The sequence below is a fragment of the Dermochelys coriacea genome, chromosome 11 (assembly GCF_009764565.3).
Source record: "Dermochelys coriacea isolate rDerCor1 chromosome 11, rDerCor1.pri.v4, whole genome shotgun sequence".
Classification (NCBI taxonomy): domain Eukaryota; kingdom Metazoa; phylum Chordata; order Testudines; family Dermochelyidae; genus Dermochelys; species Dermochelys coriacea.
The window spans coordinates 53,194,550-53,217,709 of NC_050078.2; the positions used below are offsets into that span (position 1 = coordinate 53,194,550).

The 23,160-nt window shown below is 37.7% G+C and overlaps 1 protein-coding gene across 1 annotated transcript; it reads right to left on the reverse strand.

Moving 5' to 3' along the window:
- Positions 1 to 5,301: 5,301 nt before the first annotated feature.
- Positions 5,302 to 12,254, reverse strand: MSTN (myostatin). Its single transcript, XM_038421985.2, has 3 exons — positions 11,573 to 12,254; positions 8,538 to 8,911; positions 5,302 to 5,682 (listed from the first exon to the last, which is right to left on the reverse strand). The coding sequence occupies exons 1-3, from the start codon at positions 12,063 to 12,065 to the stop codon at positions 5,302 to 5,304; spliced, it is 1,248 nt and encodes a 415-aa protein (XP_038277913.2). The 5' UTR covers positions 12,066 to 12,254.
- Positions 12,255 to 23,160: the final 10,906 nt, after the last annotated feature.

The following is a 23,160-nucleotide window of genomic DNA, read 5'->3' on the forward strand; positions in this document are numbered from 1 at the left end:
TGAGTTGACAAGGGACCAGAAATGGGCCTCAGAGTCACAGAGTAGCCCCCCATCCAGTTTTCTTCTCCTGGAGTGATGGGTGGTCATTTTGGCTGGGGCCAGGAGGAAAATGACAAGGAGGTCCTGCAACTTTGTGGTGGCACGGATGGGGTGTACAAGAATCAGGAGGTGTGGGGGGAAAGTGAAGCCAGAATTTCAGTAAGATGTTCTGGAGAAGGGTCTGCCACCCGACACACTTTTACAGCAGGTAAGGTGTCAAAAAGGCCATTTCGACCACAAGATGGTAGTCTGAGAAGGGGGCAGGCCTGATGGTGGGGGAGTGGGCCTGCAAGGTGTGAAATCGAGACATGTAAGTGTTGTTTAACCAGGAGTGGTACAATCAAGTGTCCTCCACCTAAACATAAGTGAAGGTGTTGGAGTGGTCCAGGTGGTGGTCATGTCAGATGTCCACGAGGAAGGTTGACAGTCCCTGAGGATGTCTGCGACAGCCTGGCATTCTCTATTCTGAGGCAGTCCCATATATCCAAAGAGATGTTAAAATCCCCTCCTGGTCCAGGCACTTACTCGGATCTAAGGTACCAAGAAAGGCAGACACCCGGTATTGGAGCTTAGATGTTGAGAAGATTGAGGATCAGCCCCTCCACGTGGACCTAGAGATGCAGCAGGTGACCTGCAAAATCTTGGCAACTCCCAATACCTCAAGCTGTAGGTCTGGGGAGAATTGGGGGGTGGGAGGGCTGCGGCTACCTAGGCGTATGCTCTGTGGACTAAAAAGGCAGATGCCCCCGGATCTGGTGAAAGGGACGGCAGATGAAGGGGAAGCCACGGTCACTGGTAGGGCTGTACCAGAAGCAGCTGCTGCCGTGGAAGCAGCCTTCCAGTGTGGACCCTTGCCCTTTTTCTTGCCAGGGCCATCTTGCTGACTGAGAGGGCCCTATTGGTGGTGGTGATAGTTTTGGCAATGGACTCCCTGCTTGTGCTTTTTGCCATTGCCCTGTTGGGGATGCTGATGACACCAGGAGAGGTGTTGGCTGTAGATGTGGGGGCAGAGAGGATATCACAGAGGGGACCATGCAAGACAGGGCAGTGAACTACAAAGTGTGGGGCGGGGGGGGCAGCAGCTGGTGGGCAAGCAGAGGGAGGAGGAGGCCCACCAGCCCAATGATTGAATGGGGAGGGATTGCATTGAAGGCAATGATACCATTGCAGCCCCAAGGTGGGTAGAATTAGGCAATCAGGTGGCAATCAGGACTGGTAGGGGAATGGTGGAGTGGAGGAAGGGGTCCATTCTACTCCCCTCCTTCTATCCCCAGCAGTAATAACCAGGTAGCTGCAACACCACCAGCAGCAGGAACAGGAAGTTGCTCCTGTATAGATGTGAAGGAGGCAGGACATTGCTGAAGGAGAAAGAATGGTCTCAGAATTAAATCAGCTGAATCCTGCTCTGGATGACTGGATTCTACTCCTGTTTCTTCCACAGAGTTTCTGTGTGATCCTATTGGGATCCGGGAAGTGGGCAGTCGAAGCCCGTCCACTGCTAAAGGATCACTCCCCAGCCTAAGAGGGGGATCCACAGGGCCTGGACATCAAATAAATCTGGGGGACAACTAAAGAAATAACAGGGACAGGAGTGTGGTCAAAGGGTCAAATGAAGGGAACCGGACAGGGACACTGAGCAGAGAACCCCGGACAGTGCCCACTGCTTCTCAAAGGCGTCAAGGGAGTCAGTGGACGCTGCCCAGAGGAACTCTGCCCAGATACGTGAACAAATGGAGGATCGGAAATAGGTCCCACAATCACAGGAGACTCCATCGGCCAACCTCCTCACTCTGGTTTTATAGATGGCCATTTTAGCTAGGGCCAGGAAGACGTTGACCAGGACACGTGACTTTGTGGGGCCACAGATAGGGAGTGTGTAAATAAGAAGGTGAGGGGAAAAGTACAACCAAAAACATAATAAAATATTAGTGAGGAGCCGGAAAGTTTCTGTGTGATGCTGGGCAGGTTACTGAAACCAAACCAAAAATTGTGCGCACCTCATTGTTTGGTATGATTCTCAAAAGTGTTGAGCATTTACCTCTGCAGTGGAAACTCATGGGATCTGTGTGTTGAACATATAAAGTGTTCTCTGATTCTAAGTACTCTGAAAAATCAGGTCATAGGTGTCTCAAATTGGTCACCCAAAAGTAGGTGGATACTTTTGTCCTCAATTTCTCTGCTCCTCAGTTCCCCATCTGTAAAAAGGGGATATTTCCACTTTCCTCACCTCACAAGGCTGTTGTGAAAATAAAGTCATTAATATTTGTGAAGTATTCAGATGATACAGTAATGGGAGCCATAGAAAAGCCCATGAGGAAATTAATAATTCTGTCTTGAGTAGGGTTAGAATAGTGCAGTAAATAGACCCTATGGCCACACTTTGAATAACAAGGAGAAAACAAAATATGGAATAGTTGATCATTAAGTGAGCACAGTCCATTCTGTGCACTGAATGAAGGAGGCATCCTGTAGAAAAAACAGCATATGAACATGTACTTAAAGACTAACAATGCATCCTCACATGGAGGTCGATTTAAGGTTAATTCTGGCATTTCCTAATTTTTGAGTGCTTGACTTTGCAACCCTAATAATGTTACTTTAATGTAGTTTTTGTGTGTGATTGTAGATTTATATTATTTGACAGTGTAGTGGAAAATTTGGAAAAGCATTGAGGGAGATTGGTAGAGTGTAGTGACAAGCACTAAAGGACCCTACAAGATATACACGGTGCACAGTTCAAATGTTGCCACTTACATAAGGTCATTGTGTAAACAATATGCAAATCAGTACTGCCTTATAATAATGTATTCTTGGTCATGTTTGGCAAAAATGAACTATACCAGGTGTATGTAATTTCAATCTAATAAAGTTAGCTGAATTGCAAGGCCAAGGACCAGCTAGAGTAGATCTCTGTAGGGGTTCTGTGACATGCATATTAAGAGGAAAACTCATAATACGAATTTTCTGTGTTTTTTTTAAAGGCTTGATGCTGTTCTCACTGATGTCAGTAGCAAAACTGCCATCAAATTAAAGATCTGGATCAAAATGTTCAAATGTCTTTTCATATCATTTAACGCTGATCATGCAAACACACATTATGAGTAGTCCCATGGATCTCAATGGGATTATTCACATGGATAAAGTTGCATGTACTTTTTGTTTACAGGATTGAAGCCTGAGGATGAAATCCTGGCCCCACTGAAATCAGTGGGAGTTTTGCCATTGACTTCAAGGAGTCTAGGATTTCACAGTTAATTTTTAGTTTTCTGCCTGCTTTCAGCAATACTTCAGATTCTAAACACATGGACGCTTTTAAAGTTGTGTAGTATTCTCTGCAGTTTTGGTTTTGGTAAACTAATTTGAAGATAAAATTAAAGCCCTAGGATTCTAACATGGTCATCAAGATAGACAGAAATTGAACAGAGATGCATATCTGTGGCAACAATTTTAGTAATATGCCCAGTAGTTCAATAATGAATTTCATTCAGTAGCACTAGAAGATAGGTATTTCAAGACCTAAATCTTAGTAAACAAACTTTAAATTCTTTCCTTAAATAAAAAATAGTGATACAAAACATTTACCTAGACTTTTACAGAAATATAAATGTAAAGGGGAAGGGAAAAAAGACAACTTAATATTTTACTGTAAATTCACACAGAGAAAAATGTAAATTGAAAGCCAGAATAATGAATAAAACCCACAACCTTTTGCTTCATACAAAAAATGAAAATATTTTAACAGAAATTATGTTGTTTTTAACGATGCCTGTATTATTCATTTTTCACATTTGAAACTAAATTCACTTTCTAGAAAATAGGTAGATTTCTAATTTTGATTACTGTATATTTTGCTACCATCATGTGTGGAAATCAGTTTGCATATCATTATAAAATAAAGGTAATATTTTGTTGTAAATTTTTTACATTTACGAAAAATGCTTTTCATGAAATAGGAGGTTTTGGTACTATCATTATAAATGGGTATAACATTAAAAGTATGGAAAATCAGTGGTAGATCAAAATGATAACAGTAACCCATAAAAATTTTGTAAACAGCCATCATTTATCCACAATATAAAAAAATTAGCATAACCATCCTATGGATTACTTTGTTGCTATGTCCATTATTTTATCTACTATTTATTTGCACCGATATCCAAAATTGCTTTTATTGCTAGAATATGTATTTGTATACACTAAACTACAGGTTAACTTGAATCTTTCTTACCATAAACATATACCAACAGTACATAAAAAAGAAACATTTATTTACAAAATAATGATGTATACATATTACACAAATTCTATTATATCAAAGTCTATGTATATATTTTTACAATATTAGTAGCAACCAATTATTTGCATTGGTTTACCAAAGTGCAAACTGTAATGTTGCAAAGGCAGGTTATAATTTGGGATTATGATATTCATATTTTAATTTTTTTTCCTCCACTGCCTTTTGTCTTACTGCAGTGCAGTCTCTCTGAGGATATCACTAGGTCAAGAAAATGATTCACCTTTAAATTTAAAAAATACCTATTTCATATGAATGTGGAATATTACTGTACCTGAGGAGAGGGGGAATTCATTATTGTACTGTTCTTTCAGCTTGATAACTGCTTTTATTTTTATTCCACCTGCTGTGATAGCACCATTGAAATTGATTACTAACAGACTAATCATAAAAGGAATGGAAACATTATGCATACACTATGCCATCCCAAATTTCTGAATTTATCTGTCTTTGTGGAATTTCATCTTATCAGTTTTGTGTTTCTGCACTAAAAATTCAAGTGTTTAAGGACAATTCAGATGGTGGTATTGTGACAATCCTAAATGTACCAGTATATGTTTTTTAAATATAATACTAAATGAAGCTGTGATGAAATTCGTTCTTTTGAGAATAAGGAGGTTGCTTTTGTCTACTTGTATATGTTGAAACCTGTATATGAATTTGGTATCTGAATAACTGAAAACTGATTCCCTTCTAGTATAAGAAATTCATTGAGAAATCCGGTGATTTTGATTGTAGCTTATCTTTTTCACTGGTTAAAAACCAGCCATTGCATATATTGTCTTTTAGTTCACATTCTGTTGCTTGTGTTGTACTGAATATGTACTGTACAGTACCCTTTTGTACAGCCTGTTGGATGTAGGCTATAGCCTATTGTACATAAATTCACAGTTTGAAAAACTGCAGAGGGGACAGAACTTTTTTTGGTAGATTCCATGTTTTATGAAGTAATGGATCTAGCAAAGAGCTCATGAGCACCCACAACGATCTACTACCATGGCTGGTATCTTTCCATATATTATTTGTTCCTTTCCATTGAAATACAGCATATTTATTGGGGACATCTTGGTAGGTGTGCAGCAGGGGCCTGCTGAACCTCTAGGGTTTGCTTGGTGGACAAGATGAGTATGTGGATATTTCTGTAAAAATACAAATTCACATTCTCCAGAGCAGTAATTGGCTTTGTATCTCTTGGGTGCAATAATCCAGTCCCATCCAAAAGCTTCAAAATCCACAGTCAGTGGGTAACGACAGCATCGGGATTCTGTTGAGTGTTCATCACAGTCAAGGCCAAAATCCCTGCGGGATCTTTTTGGTGTGTCTGTAACCCTGACCTCTAAAAATGGATTCTGTTTGGGAAAGGAAAAGAATTGGAAATATTATTAATACATGAAATATTTAACATTTAAAGGGACAGATGGAGACATGAAAAAATATGAAATGTCTCAGACATGCAGACTGTTTTAAACTAATATTTTCAAATAATATTTGTAAAAGTTTCTGGAATGCTCTAATCCTGTGACAGTGGTGTATTGTTTTCTTTTAAGGTAACTATGTCCTCTTCTAGGTGTCCCTGGCTACACTTCATCCACTTTCAAGATTTATCCCACTTTTTCATACTAAGAAACTGAATTTTCCCACTATTCACTATTCAGTAGCTACCATTCCTGAGCATCCCAAATAGCTGATAAGAGGGGCTTTGATGAGTGTTATGGACTTTTATGAGTGTTATGGGCCAAAAGCTCCCTCCATCTACATGATATAGAAGAGAGCAAAAGAGCATGCGCGCGCACACAAAAAAGCAGCTCCAAAAATTGCGGAAGGGAAAACATATAGACTAACATTCCAGTCCCCCCTTCCTGAAGAGTATGCAGATGTCTCTGCACATAAAGTGTGCAGCTGAAGCTCAGCAGGCATTGAGAAGGGCCTCCTATTTAGCCAGAGGAGGGAAGAAGTTGAAGGAGTTGATGTTACCCTGCCTAACTGGTGAAAGTACTATTGGAAATGGTGGGGAAAAATGAATGCTGCTTCTAGCAATCCTACTCCTGTATTTCTACTCCATACCTTTCACTTCTCTCAGAAACTATGCACAGGTTTTGCAAGAGAAGCTAATATTGTGGCTCCTGAGAGAGTCATACAGCCAAGGAAGCTCAGAGTGGCACAGAGGGCCATCACATGTGTGGATGACTCATAATCCACACTTTTGGGAAAGGAATTTCATGCAGACCCTGGGGCTCCATAGTTATCAAGGCCACCTCTCTTATCCCAGGCATGCAGACCAAACACCTCTTCTGAGGAAAGAAGATGGTTGCAACATAATCGTGAGTGGAAAGAAACTGAGAGCTTTTTTTCCACCTCTGTGAATCTCTGCAGAAGGGGATGATTTCATGCATTATTGATATAGTCAGTACTTGATATTTGTATGCATGATTGTATTTGAAGCACTAGAGGAGACAACTGGCCTATTCCAACTGAGTAGGAATATGAGAATATTTTTTTCTGTTGGATTTTTAATTAAACTTTCACAATACATTTTGTCTTTAAGCTAATATGACTGTATTACATTGCTAAGAAAATATATAAAAATCAAATGTATAAGTATTTAGATTTATCCAAGCACATTATGCATTATAGTGAAAGAGGGAAATCATATTCTCACAGGATTTTGTTTAAAAGTATAAATTTACTGATAAGTAGGACTCTACCAAATTCACAGTTCATTTTGGTAAATTTCATGGTCATGCCATTTAAAAAATCTTGAATTTCATGCTCATGGATATTTAAATCTTGAATTTCACTGTGTTGTCACAAATCATGATTATGTATTTAAAAATATAAACATGTAAAGCCCTTAAGTCAGCATTTCTCAAACTGGGGATCACAACCCAAAAAGGGGTTGCCAGGCTATTGTGGGGGGGTCACAATAGTACCACGCTTACTTCTGGGTGTCTGGAAAGCGGTGGCTGCTGGCTGAGAGCCCAGCTCTGAAAGCAGAGCCACCACAGCAACAGCACAGAATTGAAAGTGGCATGATGTGGTGTTGCCACCCTTACTTCTCCACTGCTGCTAGTGGTGGCGCAGAAGGGTGATAGTACCATACCATGCCACCCTCACTTCTGCGGAGCTGCTTGCAACAGTGCTGTCTCCAGAGCTGTGCTCCCAGCCAGTAGCCACTGCTCTCTGGCTACCTAGTTCTGAAGGAAGTGCAGAAGACTGGCAATACCACAAACCCCCTACAATAGCCAGATTTCACAGGGAAGACCAGATTTCATGGTCCATGACACATTTTTCACAGCTGTGAATTTGATAGGATTCAAGTGATAAGTATTGCTTTATTGATGTAGATAATAGGTTCAGAAATATACTTGCACAGATTGTAGGCAATTATTGCTTTTCAAAGACTGTTAACAAGGAAGGAAATTCCTCACCATTTTTGTTTAACTGCAACACTTTCAAATTTATTTTATTCAATTAAATTTCCAACAAAAAGAAAAAAGGTGCCTGTTTTGGGTTCTTGACTGCTTTGACATAATTTTGAAAATAATATGGCATAAAAAGTACTGCATTTTCAGAACTGTAATATTTAGAAGAGTGAGTTGTATAATAAAATACAGTATTATCAATTAGTTTTGTACTTTGTCATAAACATAAAGCAAATTGTGCATGTATTCAGAGAGAGAAGAAGCTTCCTCTTATTTTGAATGCAAGAACTTGGTCAGCAGTACAAGATTTGAGGCAGCTTATTCTCAAGTGCAGGAATCCAGGAGCCCTCATTTTTTTGCTATATGTTAAAAATAACTTTTCATTAAGCAGCATTTTAATATCTTTTCTTTACTCCTGGATTTGATAACAAATATTTTGCACTTTTCTAGAAACTTCCATTGAATATCAAAGCCCTTTACAAACAAGGTAGTAAAGTCTCCCAGCATCCCTTTGAGTTAGGTAAAGTAATATTACCTCCATTTTACAGATGGGGAAACTGAGGCACAGGGAGATTAAGTGCAAGATCAGAGAGCAAGTTCGTTGCAGAACTGGGCATACAGAACCCTTCTCTTAACCCTCACTCCTATATTTTAACCCCTAGACAAAGCTTCCACTTCCTTTCCTCAACATACAACATAAAACATGCTTTCCAATTCCAACTTTTGTAAAAAGGTCTATAAAATAATAAAAGTCTCTGTGGAATTTTTCCAGTAGAACTTACCAGTCCATCTTCACCTGGTCCTGGGAAAGTTACAGCAAGATCTCGTCCATTCTCATCAAAAGCTTTGATTTCAATGCCTAAGTTGGATTCAGGTTGTTTGAGCCAATTTTGTAACACTGTCTTCACATCAATACTCTGCCAAATACCAGTGCCTGGGTTCATGTCAAGTTTCAAAGATCGAATTCCAGTATATCTTGTACCGTCTTTCATGGGTCTGATGAGTCTCAGGATCTGCACGAATACTGTTGTAGGTTTCTGGACTTGCCTCAAGTAAATCCACAACTGGGCCTTTACTACTTTGTTATATTGTATTTTAGAGCTAAACTTAAAGAAGCAACATTTTGGTTTCCCCTCCATTTGCACAAGAAAATCAGCTATAAATGAATGGAAAGAATAGATTATTGACCTTGGAGCAGAAAGGAGCGTGCATAAACAAATCAGAAAAAATATCCAGCCTATATAGTATAGCTGGGTATGATATGTTATCAGTGGAATATTGACTGCAAAAGTGGCATGTACTTAATTCATTATAAAATAAACTCTCAACTCTGGATTTTGTGGGTTTTGTACTGTATGGCATTATTTAACTGAAATTAACAGAATCATTGTGCCTCAAATTTTTAAGCCATCTAGAAGTAATACAGTAAAACCTCAGAGTTAAGAATACCAGAGTTATGAACTGACTGGTCAACCACACACCTCATTTGGAACTGGAAGTGTACAATCAGGCAGCAGAGACACCAAAAAAAAAAAAGGCAAATATAGTATAGAACTGTGTTAAATGTAAACTACTAAAAAAATTAAGGGAAAGTTTAAAAAAAAAAAGATTTGACAAGGTAAAGAAACTGTTTCCGTGCTTGTTTTGGTTAAAAGCAGCATTTTTCTTCTGCATAGGCAAGTTTCAAAGCTGCATTAAGTCAATGTTCAGTTGTAAACTTTTGAAAGAACAACCATAAGGTTTTGTCAGAGTTACAAACAACTTCCATTCTCGAGATGTTTGTAACTCTGAGGTTCTACTGCATATTATCACAAGGAATTGACGGTCATTTTCTGAACAACCATGTTTTAAGCTAGATTTACCATTTTCCAACTAAATCTAGTAGGATTTTTATGCTATGTAAGCTGTTCACTTTGATTTCTTTAGCTAAGGGATGAGCACATGCTGAAATTAAAAAATGATGGGGAATATTGAGATAGAAAAAGGCTGTAGGGGAACATTTCCTTAGAATTCTCTGGGAATCTGAATACTTATACTAACTGAGCAGCTGTACCAGTCAGTCTGGGACAGGAACACTTCCTCCAGCCAAAAATTACCTGCAGGCTGAACACAGTGTACAGACTACTTTGCTTAAGAATGACTAACTACTAACACCTTTCTGGCATTCAACTCCTGCAGTATCTTTACAAAAACACATTGAACAGCAAACCTATACTTTTTAGCTAGACACTTCTGTGATGTTATAGATGTTTCTAATGTACCAAACATTATCATTTTTGCCAGCATATTATATAAAAAGAGGCAGCTGTGTTCAAGCTACAGTAACACCTACATTCCCCTCCTTTGTTTTATGATCAATCTATCTGTTAATAAACTAGTTTTAATCTATGGATCTTTATTTCTTTTGTCTTAAATTATATTATGGTAAAGTGTTTTCATTGTAGTAATCTAACTACCCTTGGTATACTGAAACTGTCCATGTTAAGGGGTAGGAGGGCGAAGTAGTAATCTCTCGTGGTGCAGAGCTCCAATATTCATAACCTCATCTCTTCAGATATCTGCTTTTCTAATATACTAAAAATGGTGATTTGTTTTTTTAGACTGTCTATGAAAAGAGTGGAGTGAACTGTGAAGTGACAAACAGATCATAGATTACCTTTCTTCAATCAGCAAGGAAGAATTAGGTAATAGTAGGCTATTGTAAATAGTAGGCTTGATTATAAATGTTGGTTAATTGGCCTTTACCTACATGATCATGAACAGGCTACTGTAATACATTCATTCAGTATTGCTATATAGTACCCTACACTGTTAATTTAACCTATATATTTTATAGTCAATTAACTTCTATAAATGTGTACATTTTGTAGTTAGCAACAGCAGCTGATATTCTGTTAGGTGTGTGTACTACATATCTCTGTCGCTGGTAATATATCTATGCCTTATATGCCCTGTCTTCTTTTCAACTTTTGTCATCATATTCATAAGTGTTATTTTGAAAAACAGCTGCCATAGCCAAATACTTTAGCTGATTAAGAACATAAGATACTATAGTATTAGCTGTGCAAAAGATACTTGATAGGAGTCATGGCAGATGTTTAGCACTCAGAAGATAACTAAGAATCTGCTCATTCAGTAAATGCCTTCATTCTTCCCTGACACAACTACTGGAGTTGATAGATATACATGGACATTTCAACATCTAAAATCTATCATTCTTCTGCTTACTTTAAATATATAGTTTATATTCACTGTTTACTGTTAGCTGGGCTGTGCGGTACTAGCTTCTAAGATCAGCAGAGGAAACAAGTATTTAAACCTTTATTTGCATTTGTTATAGTGTATTATAGTTAAGTGGTTGTAATGTTCTAAGTGACATTTTTTGTCAGTTTCTAGTGCAATGTTTAAAAAGTGGTGGCCCATAAAACCCTTGTTAAGAGTTATAATTACCTCATTATTTGCACTGAATTCTTTGTACTTCCCTATATTTACTGTAGGAAATACCTTGAATGCTGCAAGTATCGAGGTCAGCAAACTGCAAATCTTATTTAGTATCTTAGGCAATTGGCAAGATACTAAGGACTATTCCTGTATATGTTATAAGGGAGCAGGAAAATAATACAATAAAATAAAAGATCACAGTGAGGTCATTGGATGATGATTCAAATTATTTAAAAATATGTTCTTCTCCCTCCCTCTTACATACTTCTGCCAGCAGCCTGTTAGAAGAGACTGAGACAAGATTTGTTGCTCTTAAGCACTAGGACAACTGTTTATCAGTAGAATAGTGTGATATTAAAGTAGCAGGACTACTTACACTCTGTAGGCATTGTAATAATAGTCTCAGTTGTAGCATGATAATCATCATCTTCCAAAGAACCATCACTGCTGTCATCTCTCTGGACGTCATACTGATCAATCAGTTCTTGCAATGGAGGAGCTTTGGGTAAAAGCTGTTTTATAGTATCCCTGCTAATATTAGGAGCTTGTTCCAGACGAAGTTTGCTGAGGATTTGAATTTTTATGGCTTCTATTCTGGAAGATTTTGTATTTTGCCTCCATGTACATGCAATGCATAGTTCATCTTTTTCTCCATTCTCTTTTGGCTGACTACTGTCATTAAGAGCCACTGGACCAAGTATAATCAGCATGAACAGGTAAATATAAACACAGATTTGTAGCTTTTGCATGATCTCACATTCAGTGCAGCCTTTTCCCTTCCTTGCTTTCTTATTTTTTTCTTTCAGTACTAAATAGATCCCTAAAGGCAAGTATAATCCGAGAAACAACTTACCACACTGGTGAATCATATATTTTCCAAGAGGGCTTTTATACTCCAACTTTGGTTAGACTCGTGTCGTCAAAACCGATGATTGGCTGTTGTACCAACAATGAATCTAGCTGTCAGAGGTTAAAGCTCTGTCTGTCACAAGTCACTAGACAGCATTTTGTTACAGCCCAGGGTGAACTGATTTATCTGACCACTCTGTAGAGGATATCTCCTCGCATACTGAAGAGGATATATTTCCAATGATTATGGGCAGCAGTACTGAAACATAGCATTGCCATTCTTAAATAAGCAGCAACTGTCTTTTATTATGAATCAATCCATATGTTCCTGAAACTGTTAAAAACTCCAGTCAATATTTTTTCTTGAAAAAAGATCATATTCTTAAAAATACAAAGATTATTACTACCATATATGAAAAATATTACTTCCTAAATATATTAGGTACATTTTTCAGTAGATTTATATTGATGAATAACTGCAATATATTGAACATTGTTTATATATTTCTGTGTAGCTTTGCTAAACATGAGTGGGGAAAAAGCCAATTAAAAATTCAAAAGTAATATTTGTAAGAAATATTTCAACCATGTTAATGATTATAAGGAATATGCATGGCTGCCTGTTCAGTTACCCTATCAGTACATATCAAAATCAACATACTTAGTTTACTGTATTGTAAGTACTGTGACTTGTATTATGTAAAATGTTTAATAATTTGCCTTTTCTTAACACTAACTTTTCATTAAGCAGGATCCTGTGCAATAAGTAAAATACTGAGAGATGCTTAATATAAAATCATGTTTCAAAAGTATCATGGTTAGATATTGCTCTAGGCATGGCATTAACTGGTTAATATTATACCAATATTATATGCTTTTTTGGATTGCCATTGCCAGCTACTGAAAGACCTACAGTATTTTAATGTTTCTGAAGCCTACTATGGATTCATCATGGATGAAAACTTATTCCATCTTTTATATCTCTACTAGAGCTTAACTAACATTATTCTTTCAGTTCAAAAAGATCTCTTAATTATGATATCCCAGCTGTTATCTTTCTGTGTTTCTACACTGTACTTGAAAATACTTACAAAGCTATTGGCTCTCTACACACTGAAAAGGCATGTGCCTAGATCTTACCAAGAAAGAGTCTTCAGTATGCTTAGACACCATAGATTTTGCGTCCATTTTTATTTAAAACCTTTAAGCATAAGTGAGATGTATATCTGCATAAGAGTCACTATAAAGAAATGTACCTCTAAATATGATGATATACCTTATGTACATATACCACACTGCTCATAAAAGCTTACTGCCATGTAACTAACTGGTGTACATTAGCAAAAAGTAAGGCATTCACAGTTAATTTGGACAGTCTGTTCTTAACTCACACCATTATAGCACATACAAATCATACAATTTAGCAAGATATATGCAATGTGTGGGTTATCAAAGCTAGTTTAAGAATGGATTGTCAGCATCACCTTTGAGATTCCTTGCTTCTTCTACTTTGTATCCAATCTAAAGCATTATACAAACAGTTTTTTTTGCATGTGTTTATTTAAGGAAAATGTTAATACACAGATTGTATGCAGTGTTGTTGTGGCCATGTTGGTCCCAGGATATTAGAGAGACAAGATAGGTGAGGTAATATCTTTTATTGGACCACCTTCTGTTGATGAGAGAGACAAGCTTTTGAATTTACACAGAGCTCTTCTTCAGGTCTGGGCTTCTCTCTTTCACCAACAAAAAGAAGTTGGTCCAATAAAAGATATTACTTCACCCACCTTGACTCTCTCATACGCAGATTGATATGATAGAACATGAGATCCAAAGTGTTCTTTAACAGTCTGTTTATCCATTTTATATCTTCTTCAAAATATGCAGATTCATTACTGATAGTTGACAGTGAAAGTTGAAATATAAATGAAAAGTAAATCAGGCTCACTAAATCCAAGTCTGTAGATTTGGGACCAGATTCTGTAGTTCCTATTTAGTCGAAACCCCACATTTAAGTCAGTTGACCACATTCTGACTTGACTATACTCCTCAGACATGTTTGTGATCTCATTTACCTCAGTTTAATTCCATTGGCATCAGTAGAGTTACTCATGATTTAGACTAGTGTAAGCAAGACCATACTTCATCAGAGTTCTGTCAGGATAGAATGTGGCCCAATGTGCATTTACTATGATGGAGGCTACAAATATGTATTGTTTTAAACATAGATTTTCAGCCTACTATATTATCTAAAGAAGCCAGTACAGTACAACATATGCTGGAAATACATCTTTATAGTAAAAATCCTTTTGAAAAGCACTAGCCTCATTTCAAACTCCAGTGACTTAACCTTTCACTTCCTTTTTTAAACTCCAGGAATGCTGAAAGGGACTGAAATCCTGAAACTTTTTTTTTTCCAAATTCCTGTAACTTTAAAATAATCGGAGTATGTCAGCAAAATTTTGTGTAAATCAGAATTTCCTCCCAGGCAGAGACCTTGTATATGCCAAGTTTCAGAGTGAAGCACATTTTTATAAGAATTATAAACCCTTGAAAAACAGGATTCACAGTGGAAATAATGACACAACCATTAGCATCGCACTAATAAAATGCTGAGACAGATTCCACTGGTTGTGTTGGCAGGGGGTACGAATGAGCTGTACAGAGCAGGACTGCGTCTGAAGCTCTAGCAGGGTGGGAACTCAAGCCCCCTTTGAACAAGTTCCGTGTACAATCCTCAGTGCTAGTTGGCTGTGCTCTGCTGGCCTGCGGGGAAAAGGATGATGCCATGGCCATTCTTTCACTTCTCTTTCCCTTTCCCTTTTGGTAAGTCTAGTACTATCTTAGGCCTGGTCTACATTTAAACCTTAGGTCAGCAGAGCTATGTTGCTCATGGCAATGAAAATGTTTGCGCCCTGTGCAATGTAGCTGGGTTGACCTAACCCCTACTGTAGATGCAGCTAGGTAAACAGAAGAATTCTTCCATCAACCTAACTAACACTTCTTGAGGGGATGGATTTACTACAGTTATGGAACTATCCCTTCTGTCACTGTAACAAGTGTCTACACTACGACACTGCTGCAGCTGTGCTCACTGTAGTGCCTGTAGTGTAGATATTGTCTTAATGCAGTGTTTACACTCCCCACCCTGATTGTGGCTGCCCCATGAACAGGCATTAGGAATGTGAGAACTGCTTGTACTTGTTCTCACTAACCCTATGAACCTGCACAGAAGCAGCCACAGTCTGCCCCTTCATGAAGTACTGACAAATTATGAACCAAAAAGGAAGATTCAGCCCATATCAGCTGATATGCAGTTGCAAAAAAAGTTGTCTCACTGAGAGACATGTGTCCCTGCTCGGCATGTAGAAGTAAGATGTAGCAACGTCAGCTAGAATGGTAAAAAAGCACTAATGCCAAATACAACATAAAAATATCCCTTAGAGTTTAGTAACACATGTTGCCACAAACAATATTTTCCAATTCCTTTATTCTTTTGTAAAGGCACCCATATCAACATTTTGTCTAGGTGTTGTATTGTGTACTATCTGTGCATTAGCATTAGAGCAACTTTCATCCTGGTATCCATTCCTTTTTATCAATGGGGCTGCAACAGTGTAACCAAAAGAATTTGAGCTGATGCACTGATGTCATGATTTATTGAACAAACTGATTTCTAGAAGCAAAGGAAGTGTGAATCTTTGCTGCTGATTTGGTTCATTTTCTTAAGCACCAAAAAAAGTGTTCGATACAAAGATAAAAGTTGGTCTGAGGCCAATGCATAGATAATGTTGCACAGAGAACACAGATCAAACACTGATCCAAGTTGGGTCTTAGAAAATGAATAAAGGAATTGAAATATATATTTTTGAAAAACACACCTTTCTGAATTCTAAGGGTGTTTTAATATTGTCTCTGGGTAAAATGGCACTAATGCCATTCTGTGTTGAATTTTCTGCTAAATGAGAAGCAGGGATAAGTGGTTCTCACTGGGAAAGTTTTTGCCATTCTATAAAACAGCTGAGGGTGCCAGCTCATGAGTCAGGCCCCCAAAATCATGAGATTTTAAAAATCATAAGTTCTTTTTATTTTCCTTCTGGTTTTTGAGCCTTTAGGATTCATGTTTTCAAACTTTGCAACCATGAGGACTAGAAACTTACTTTAAAAAAATAATAAACTGGGAGTCTCACACTTCACTTCAGGAGCTAAAGCTTTAAGAAAAACACCCGGTATTGCAAGGCCCATGAAATCATGAGAGTTGGCCACACCAAGTATCAACCTTCTTTCAGAACCCAACCAGCTTCTTTCAACATCCTGACTTCACCAACCTGAATTTTAAGAATTCTGAGGTAGCCCTTGAAACTAGTGGTCAAATTTGACCCTAGTGAGTCAGTGCAGTAAGGATTTCACCCTAGGTCTCCTGTTTGCCAGCACAGATCTATCCAGGGTGACCAGATAGCAACTGTGAAAAAACAGGATGGGGTGGGGGATAATAGGCACCTATATAAGAAAAAATCCCAAAAAATGCCTATAAAAGTGGGACGTCTGGTCACCCTAGATCCATCCCACAAAGCTGCTTCTAGGCCAGCTAAGAATATTTCAGTTGACAGCAGATTCCATTTCAAATAGTTTGGACCTGATTCATCTCTCGCTTATACTGGTGTAAATCAGGAGAAACCTCATTTAAGTCAGTTTGGTTACACCAATAAAAATCCAGAGTAAGTGAGATCAGAATCATACCAAGAATGTTTTCATATATAAGTATACACTTTAGTCATCTAGTTTTATGTTTGTCTTCCTAAGGGTTTTCTGCATGCAATATTTTAAATTAGTTTATTTTTATAGATGGTTGAGGATTTGAAATGTATAATACTCCCTATTTGATAGACTTCCAATTCAGAATTAAGTGGTGTATATATAGATAGTTTGTAAGAACACACACACAGGGTAGTGCTAGGGTGATCAGATGTTCTGATTTTATAGGGACAGTCCCAATATTCAGGGTTTTGTCTTATATAGGTGCCTATTACCCCTCACTCCATCCCGATTTTTCACCTTTGCTATCTGGTCACCCTAAGTAGTGCTGAGTTGAAAGAGAAATTGTAAAGGATCTCCATTCAATATATGTTTTTAAAATTTTGAATGGTTTGTTCCTCTGAGTAGGAACAAATTCAACACTGATGCCTCTCTTTTGAACTGACCATCTGCAAAATGTTTAAAGAAGACTGCTTACAATAGCTCTGAAATTATCAAATAATGGTAAAGCTACTCTATATTTGCTGAATTATATCTACTCCCTCTTTATTGGTTTATGTGCCTTACAGATAGAACAGAAACAACACTGGAACAATCTCTTTGTTTTTTGTGTATGAACCAGCATCACTTCACAAAATACTAGCAATGTTATAAAGAATTAAAATCTCAGAGCCAGATTCTGATCTCAGTTACACCTATGTAAATCAGTAAATTACAATAGAGTTACTCTTGATTTATACTCATATAACTGAGATAAGACTCTGACCTCAAGTCTTACACAAGGAATTGTCGCAATAATAACAGTCTATGAAAAGATAGCTAGATTTACAGCATATAGAAACATTCACAATGAACATGCAAATACTGTAATATGATTGCTAACCATATGCTGAATGAAAAGTACTTCCAGTAGACCAAAACATGAGTTAACTAATCATTAGTTAACATCTCAGAATTCTAGAAAAAGGCAAAGAAACTAATGTGTCTGTTTTCTACTGTAATTTTTTCTAACAAAAAATTATTCTTATGTGTCTTCTAAACATTGTGCTACATTGTCAACTACTGGAAATCAGCAACGTTTTGGTGAGATTTTTTTAATTGCTTTCATTTACCCAATAAGAGAGAGGTTATGTTTGTATTCATCAGGTTTGAATTTCATTTGTGGGGAAATAACTTCCTCTGCATATAATGACAAGAACAAACAAGATCAAGAATATTAAAAATCTGTTGATTGGCTCTAGTAATTTGCCTGTTTCAGCACTATCCAATGAGGCCATGCTGCCATGTTTGTCTATAAAAGCAATCATTAGCATATCTTACTGTGATACAGGTGGACTTGCATGCACTACTTGGCCCTTGCATGATGAATGGGCTTTGAAGGACAGGGAGGGCCCAGCTGCTTAGCAACGACTACACTTAGGAGCTACACTTAACAGGGAAAACATCTTGACTTGCCCAGAGATGCTAAATGACCATCATAATCTAGCATTGCACAAACACAAGAAATGGTAAAACGCCATCTGCTTTAGTCACTATTCGGTTGCATGGCTGCCAGCCCCCAATGGAAAAATACAGAAATTTAGGAAAAAGATGCATTGGGTGAGAGTCTCACACCTACTCTTCCCCTTTTCACTGGATAAAAGGACCAGAGCACCTTAAAAACCTCATTACTGGCTAGGTGATGATTCCCCTTCCACAGACATTATGGAGGACAGCCATATGCTAGCTCCTGAGGACCTTTTTTCAAGTCCTGGTACAGGGGCATGCTAGGGGTGAGACAGGAGAGTTCAGGGCTCCAGCAGGGAGCATTGGAGATTTTGGGCTGCATTGAATCCCATAGGGGAGCCCAACGGAGGCTGCCATAACTTAGACGGGCTCCCTGCTCTATACAAGGGCTTGTCTACACAAAAAAATCATGGGAACTTAGTGTGAAAAGGTAGGATGTGAATTTAAAATGTAACAGGTATTCTGCACTAACTCCCCATGAGGACACACTTATTCTGCACTAATGACTTATCTGAACACTTAGTTCATGGCAAGCTGAGGTGTAAATCTGCCATGCACTAGTCTGCCCTGCACTAAGTGTCCATATGGACCCTGCTGAGTGCTAAAAGTTCCCTACTGTTTTTTAGATCGAAAAGGGAACTTTTAGTGCACAGCAGCAGGCAGGGTCCATATGGCAGTTAATGCAGGGTAGATTTACACCTCAGTTTGCTGTGAACTAAGTTTTCAGGTTGTCAAGCCTTAAGAGACTTCCTTTTTGTGGTTTAGGTTAATCCGCTTTCAAAGTGGATTAACCTAAACTACACACAGCACTCCATGCAGAATGAGAGTGTCCACATGAGGAACTAATATGGAATAACTGTTCTGCACTAGTGTATTCCCCGTGTAGACAAGCCCTGAGTTATGCTGAGGACTTCTGCTGTAAGCTTTGTGCTGTAACTTTTAGAGGCATGTCACAAAATCTCACCCTTGGTGAGGATACCTGGCCCAGCCATCTTGTTTCTCCAGCTCATTCCAATACTTGCAGTATTTGTCCTTATTTACTCTTATCGAACAGCACTATAGAACTGAGAAAAGGATATTCTTGCTATAGAAATCCATAATATTCTTGAAAATATATGAAAAGAAAATTAAATTTTATTATATTCTATGGACTTTTAGAGTTCTGTTCAGGTTCTTATACTGCATCCATCACTGTGGTATCTGATCACTGATCTTATAGTGATTTCTATGGAATCCTATTGGTTCTAACCCTTTTACATTCTATACAACCTTTCATTAGGTTAATATTTCCTGGTTTCCTGCATTTGTGCCCAGAACTCCTGAAACCTTGTTTCAATATATTTTACAATAACTGAAAAAACAGTTCTGAGCTGCAGCTGACTCAGGAGGAAAGGGGAGAAATGGGTTTTATAAGTGGATGTCACAAAGCAGCCCCTTTTGCAAAATCTCAGAGCCTTGTCCATCTAGTTTCCCTCATCAGCAGCCCTCCTAGGTGCAGATATAAGGTAAATCTTTAAAAACAGATACCATCCTGTGAGTGCAAAGCTCCCCAGAATTCCATAGCCAAAAAAACAGAAAATTTCAGAGTGGATATTTAATTTAAAGAATTATGTTAGCATTAACGGTTCATTCCATGATCTTTAATAATCTATTCAACCTTTATATCGTTGGTGAACAATCTTGAATTCCCCTATAAAGCTATTATTTTACCTAACTAGAACTTTATTGGCAAAGTATCATTACTTGCAAATATAAAACTATTTGAATTTTTTTTTAAAAAAAACCTAAAGAGTATTTAAAGGATTGTTTAAGAATAACAATGTGTATTTGTATTTTTCTAACAATATAAAATTTACATGAAGCATTTTTACAAAAATAAAACTTTTGAGTTAAATGATTTAATATGTACATCCTGTCCCCTGCTGGATTATTTTGGAACTACATTGGTTTGTGAATTAGAGAATCTGTATCTAATATATTTCTGTAAGCAGAATGATTTTTACTGATTTTATGCGCCACTGTAAATGAGATGGTCAAATTTAACACTGTTCAGAATTCAGGCAAAAGTTAGCATATGCTGATTTGTAGACTGCAACTTGTTCTCGCTCTGCCCCACAAATAAAAGGGGCTGAATTAATTCTAATGATAACTCTTTTGACCTAAATGGAGTTATAGCTGGGATGAATTTGGCTCTTCATTTCCCACCACTCCCTCATTATACTCCCTGTCATCTGTATTCTCCTCATTCCTGGTTTCTCTCTTTTGTCTAGGCTGTGTATAAAGCCTTATAGATTGACTGTATCTGGTAACTACACCCTACAGAACCTGGAACACACAGGGCAGAGATAATATGTATTAACATCTTTGTAAAGATCTGTAAAACGATGGTGCTATTCAAATATTTAATTATAGGAATAACCTTCTATTCTTTCACACTTCTTCTGAGTTTTATAATTTTATTTAGAGTGGTTGTGGTGTGGGGCCTTGTATAGCTGCTGTTAGAATTTTGGATTGTGAGTCAGTGCATGTGCATGCACCCTAAAAGTTAAAATAAGAATAATTCTGGGATTGTGAAGCTTAACATATAACTCCAATGGTGTGCTTCTGCAAACACAATACAGTCAGTGAACTCCAATAACTGGTAAACTACCTTCCTTCCTGCAATTGGAACTCAGAAGAGAGTGGGGGAGAAGACCAGTTATATGTATTATTGTTGTAAAAAATGTCTTGTAAATAGTTTACAATTCAACAGGAAGTTGAATGGATTGCAGCTGACTCCCTGAACACTCACACCCGGCTAATTGTCACCTGACTCAAATGGTGTATCATTTTTCTCATGTATTATCAATGTTAACCTTATGAGTATGAACTGTGTGTGTCAATGCGTGCATTAAAATGCCATGAATATTCCAGAAGTATTATTAGCCACAAAAACCACAACTTATTGTTCATGGGCTACTTTTTAGAACTGTCCACTCTGTGGGGGAGCTATGATTTTTAGTTGCTTCTAAACAATACTTAGATTTCTGGGATTTTAGTTTTAACCAAAAAAGAAATCCACTGAAAATAGTGGAGAAAACCTAGTAGCATGAGTTTGACAATGAAACCTTCTTCAGAAATGTTCTGCAGAGAAAATATTGCATACACCATTAATAACACATTTTTGCTTATAAATTGTGCTTAGCCCTAGCATGACTGCCCAAGACGGTAGGAGTAAGTAAAGATTCCCCTCACTTGCAAGGCTACCCAGGTCTTGCCTTCAGGTGATAGCAGTACTTGAATACCTGGTGTTACCTCTGAATGCAAGTCGGCAGGTAGAGTTAGGTAGCAGTTGCAGGCTTGGTTCTGTTCCTCCTCTTCTCCCCACCATGGGAGCCTGTAGAGTAATAAGTTGCATGCCATAAAGGGGTGTCACAAATTCCCCACTCACACCTTCTGTGCAACCAGAAATGCTCAGAGGAATTGTGGCTCTACAGCAATGCCTCTGATTGCTCCCCTGCACTTGACATCACCTTTTACTTCAGGCTGAAGTTACATAGTACAATTTAGCCCCAAAAATGTCTAAGAAATATCTTCTAATCAAAATATGATTCCTCACTTTATTTTCTATTTCTATTTTGGTTTCCCTTTTGTTTCATTTAGTTTAGATGTTCTACTGAAGAGTTTTTTGTATTTATATTACAACAGATAGTTGCTAGATGGATAAGATGACATTTTAAAATTACTGTATATTGATGTCTCATATTTAAACTCTGGAAATTACATTGGATCAACAGTATTGTGTATCCTAAATGACCCCACCAAGCAGGCTGGGAAGACCTGATTCAGCACTGTATTAGATTAGGCTAATTCAGCACCTAAATAACTTAATATGAAACTATTTTGACTAGCTCCACAGTCATTTGATGCACTAGTAAGCTTTGTTTTATTTGATCCACAACAGTTTCCTGAGTCCACTCCTAAAATAATGATCAACATATAGGAACTCCACTAAGTAGTGGTTTTTAGTATATGGGATAGTTTAACATGTTTATTTTATTGTTCTATAAAATATTTTAGACGATATATTGAAAAAATATTGCCTCCTATTAAAAAGACATTTATTTGTGGGGTCCCATCCCTCTGCCGCATGAACTAGCTCAGTTGTCCATTGTAATTGCTGATGATTGTGAAGTCATAGAATGATACATGCTGGTGTGTTACAACAGGACTAGTCAGAATGAATTGTTGGGACTAAAATATAATTTTTGTTCAAATCTAATTGTAGGTGTCTTCAGTACTGGATTCCTAAAGGTGGATGTGGCGGTATCACATTGGTTGAAAAAAATTCACAATGCCCAAAGGTAGTTGTCATTGTATCTAATGACTCTTTATCAAGTAGAGTCCAATTGTGCCTGTAAGGGATATCTTCAAAAGCACTCAGCATTGTCCTATGCTAAAAGTACACAATGAACCATGGAGATCCAAAGTGTGGGGTGGAAAAGGTAGTCACTGCTATATATTTTAGGGGGATTCGGTGTACCCTTCCTTTGCAGGTGGCTAGTTATGTTGGACAGTTTAGAGGGAGAGCAAGATGTTGCCCTTTCCCCGTCCCTCTTCTCCTTTTGGGGAATCTACAGTAGCTAATTCCCCTTCTGCATAGGGTAGCACAAAGACTGCAGTTGTTAGCTCTTTCTATGGATGTTATGAAAGAGAAGCCTCTTGTACCACACGTGGGCTGTGCACAATTTGGCCCTAAATTAGCTGATCTGAAATATTTTTTAAAAGTTTAAATACCCAAAATAATGCTGCACAAGGATTTCAATGCAGTTTTACTTTTTTGAAGCTTCAGGACTGACAGTATGTCCACCCTAT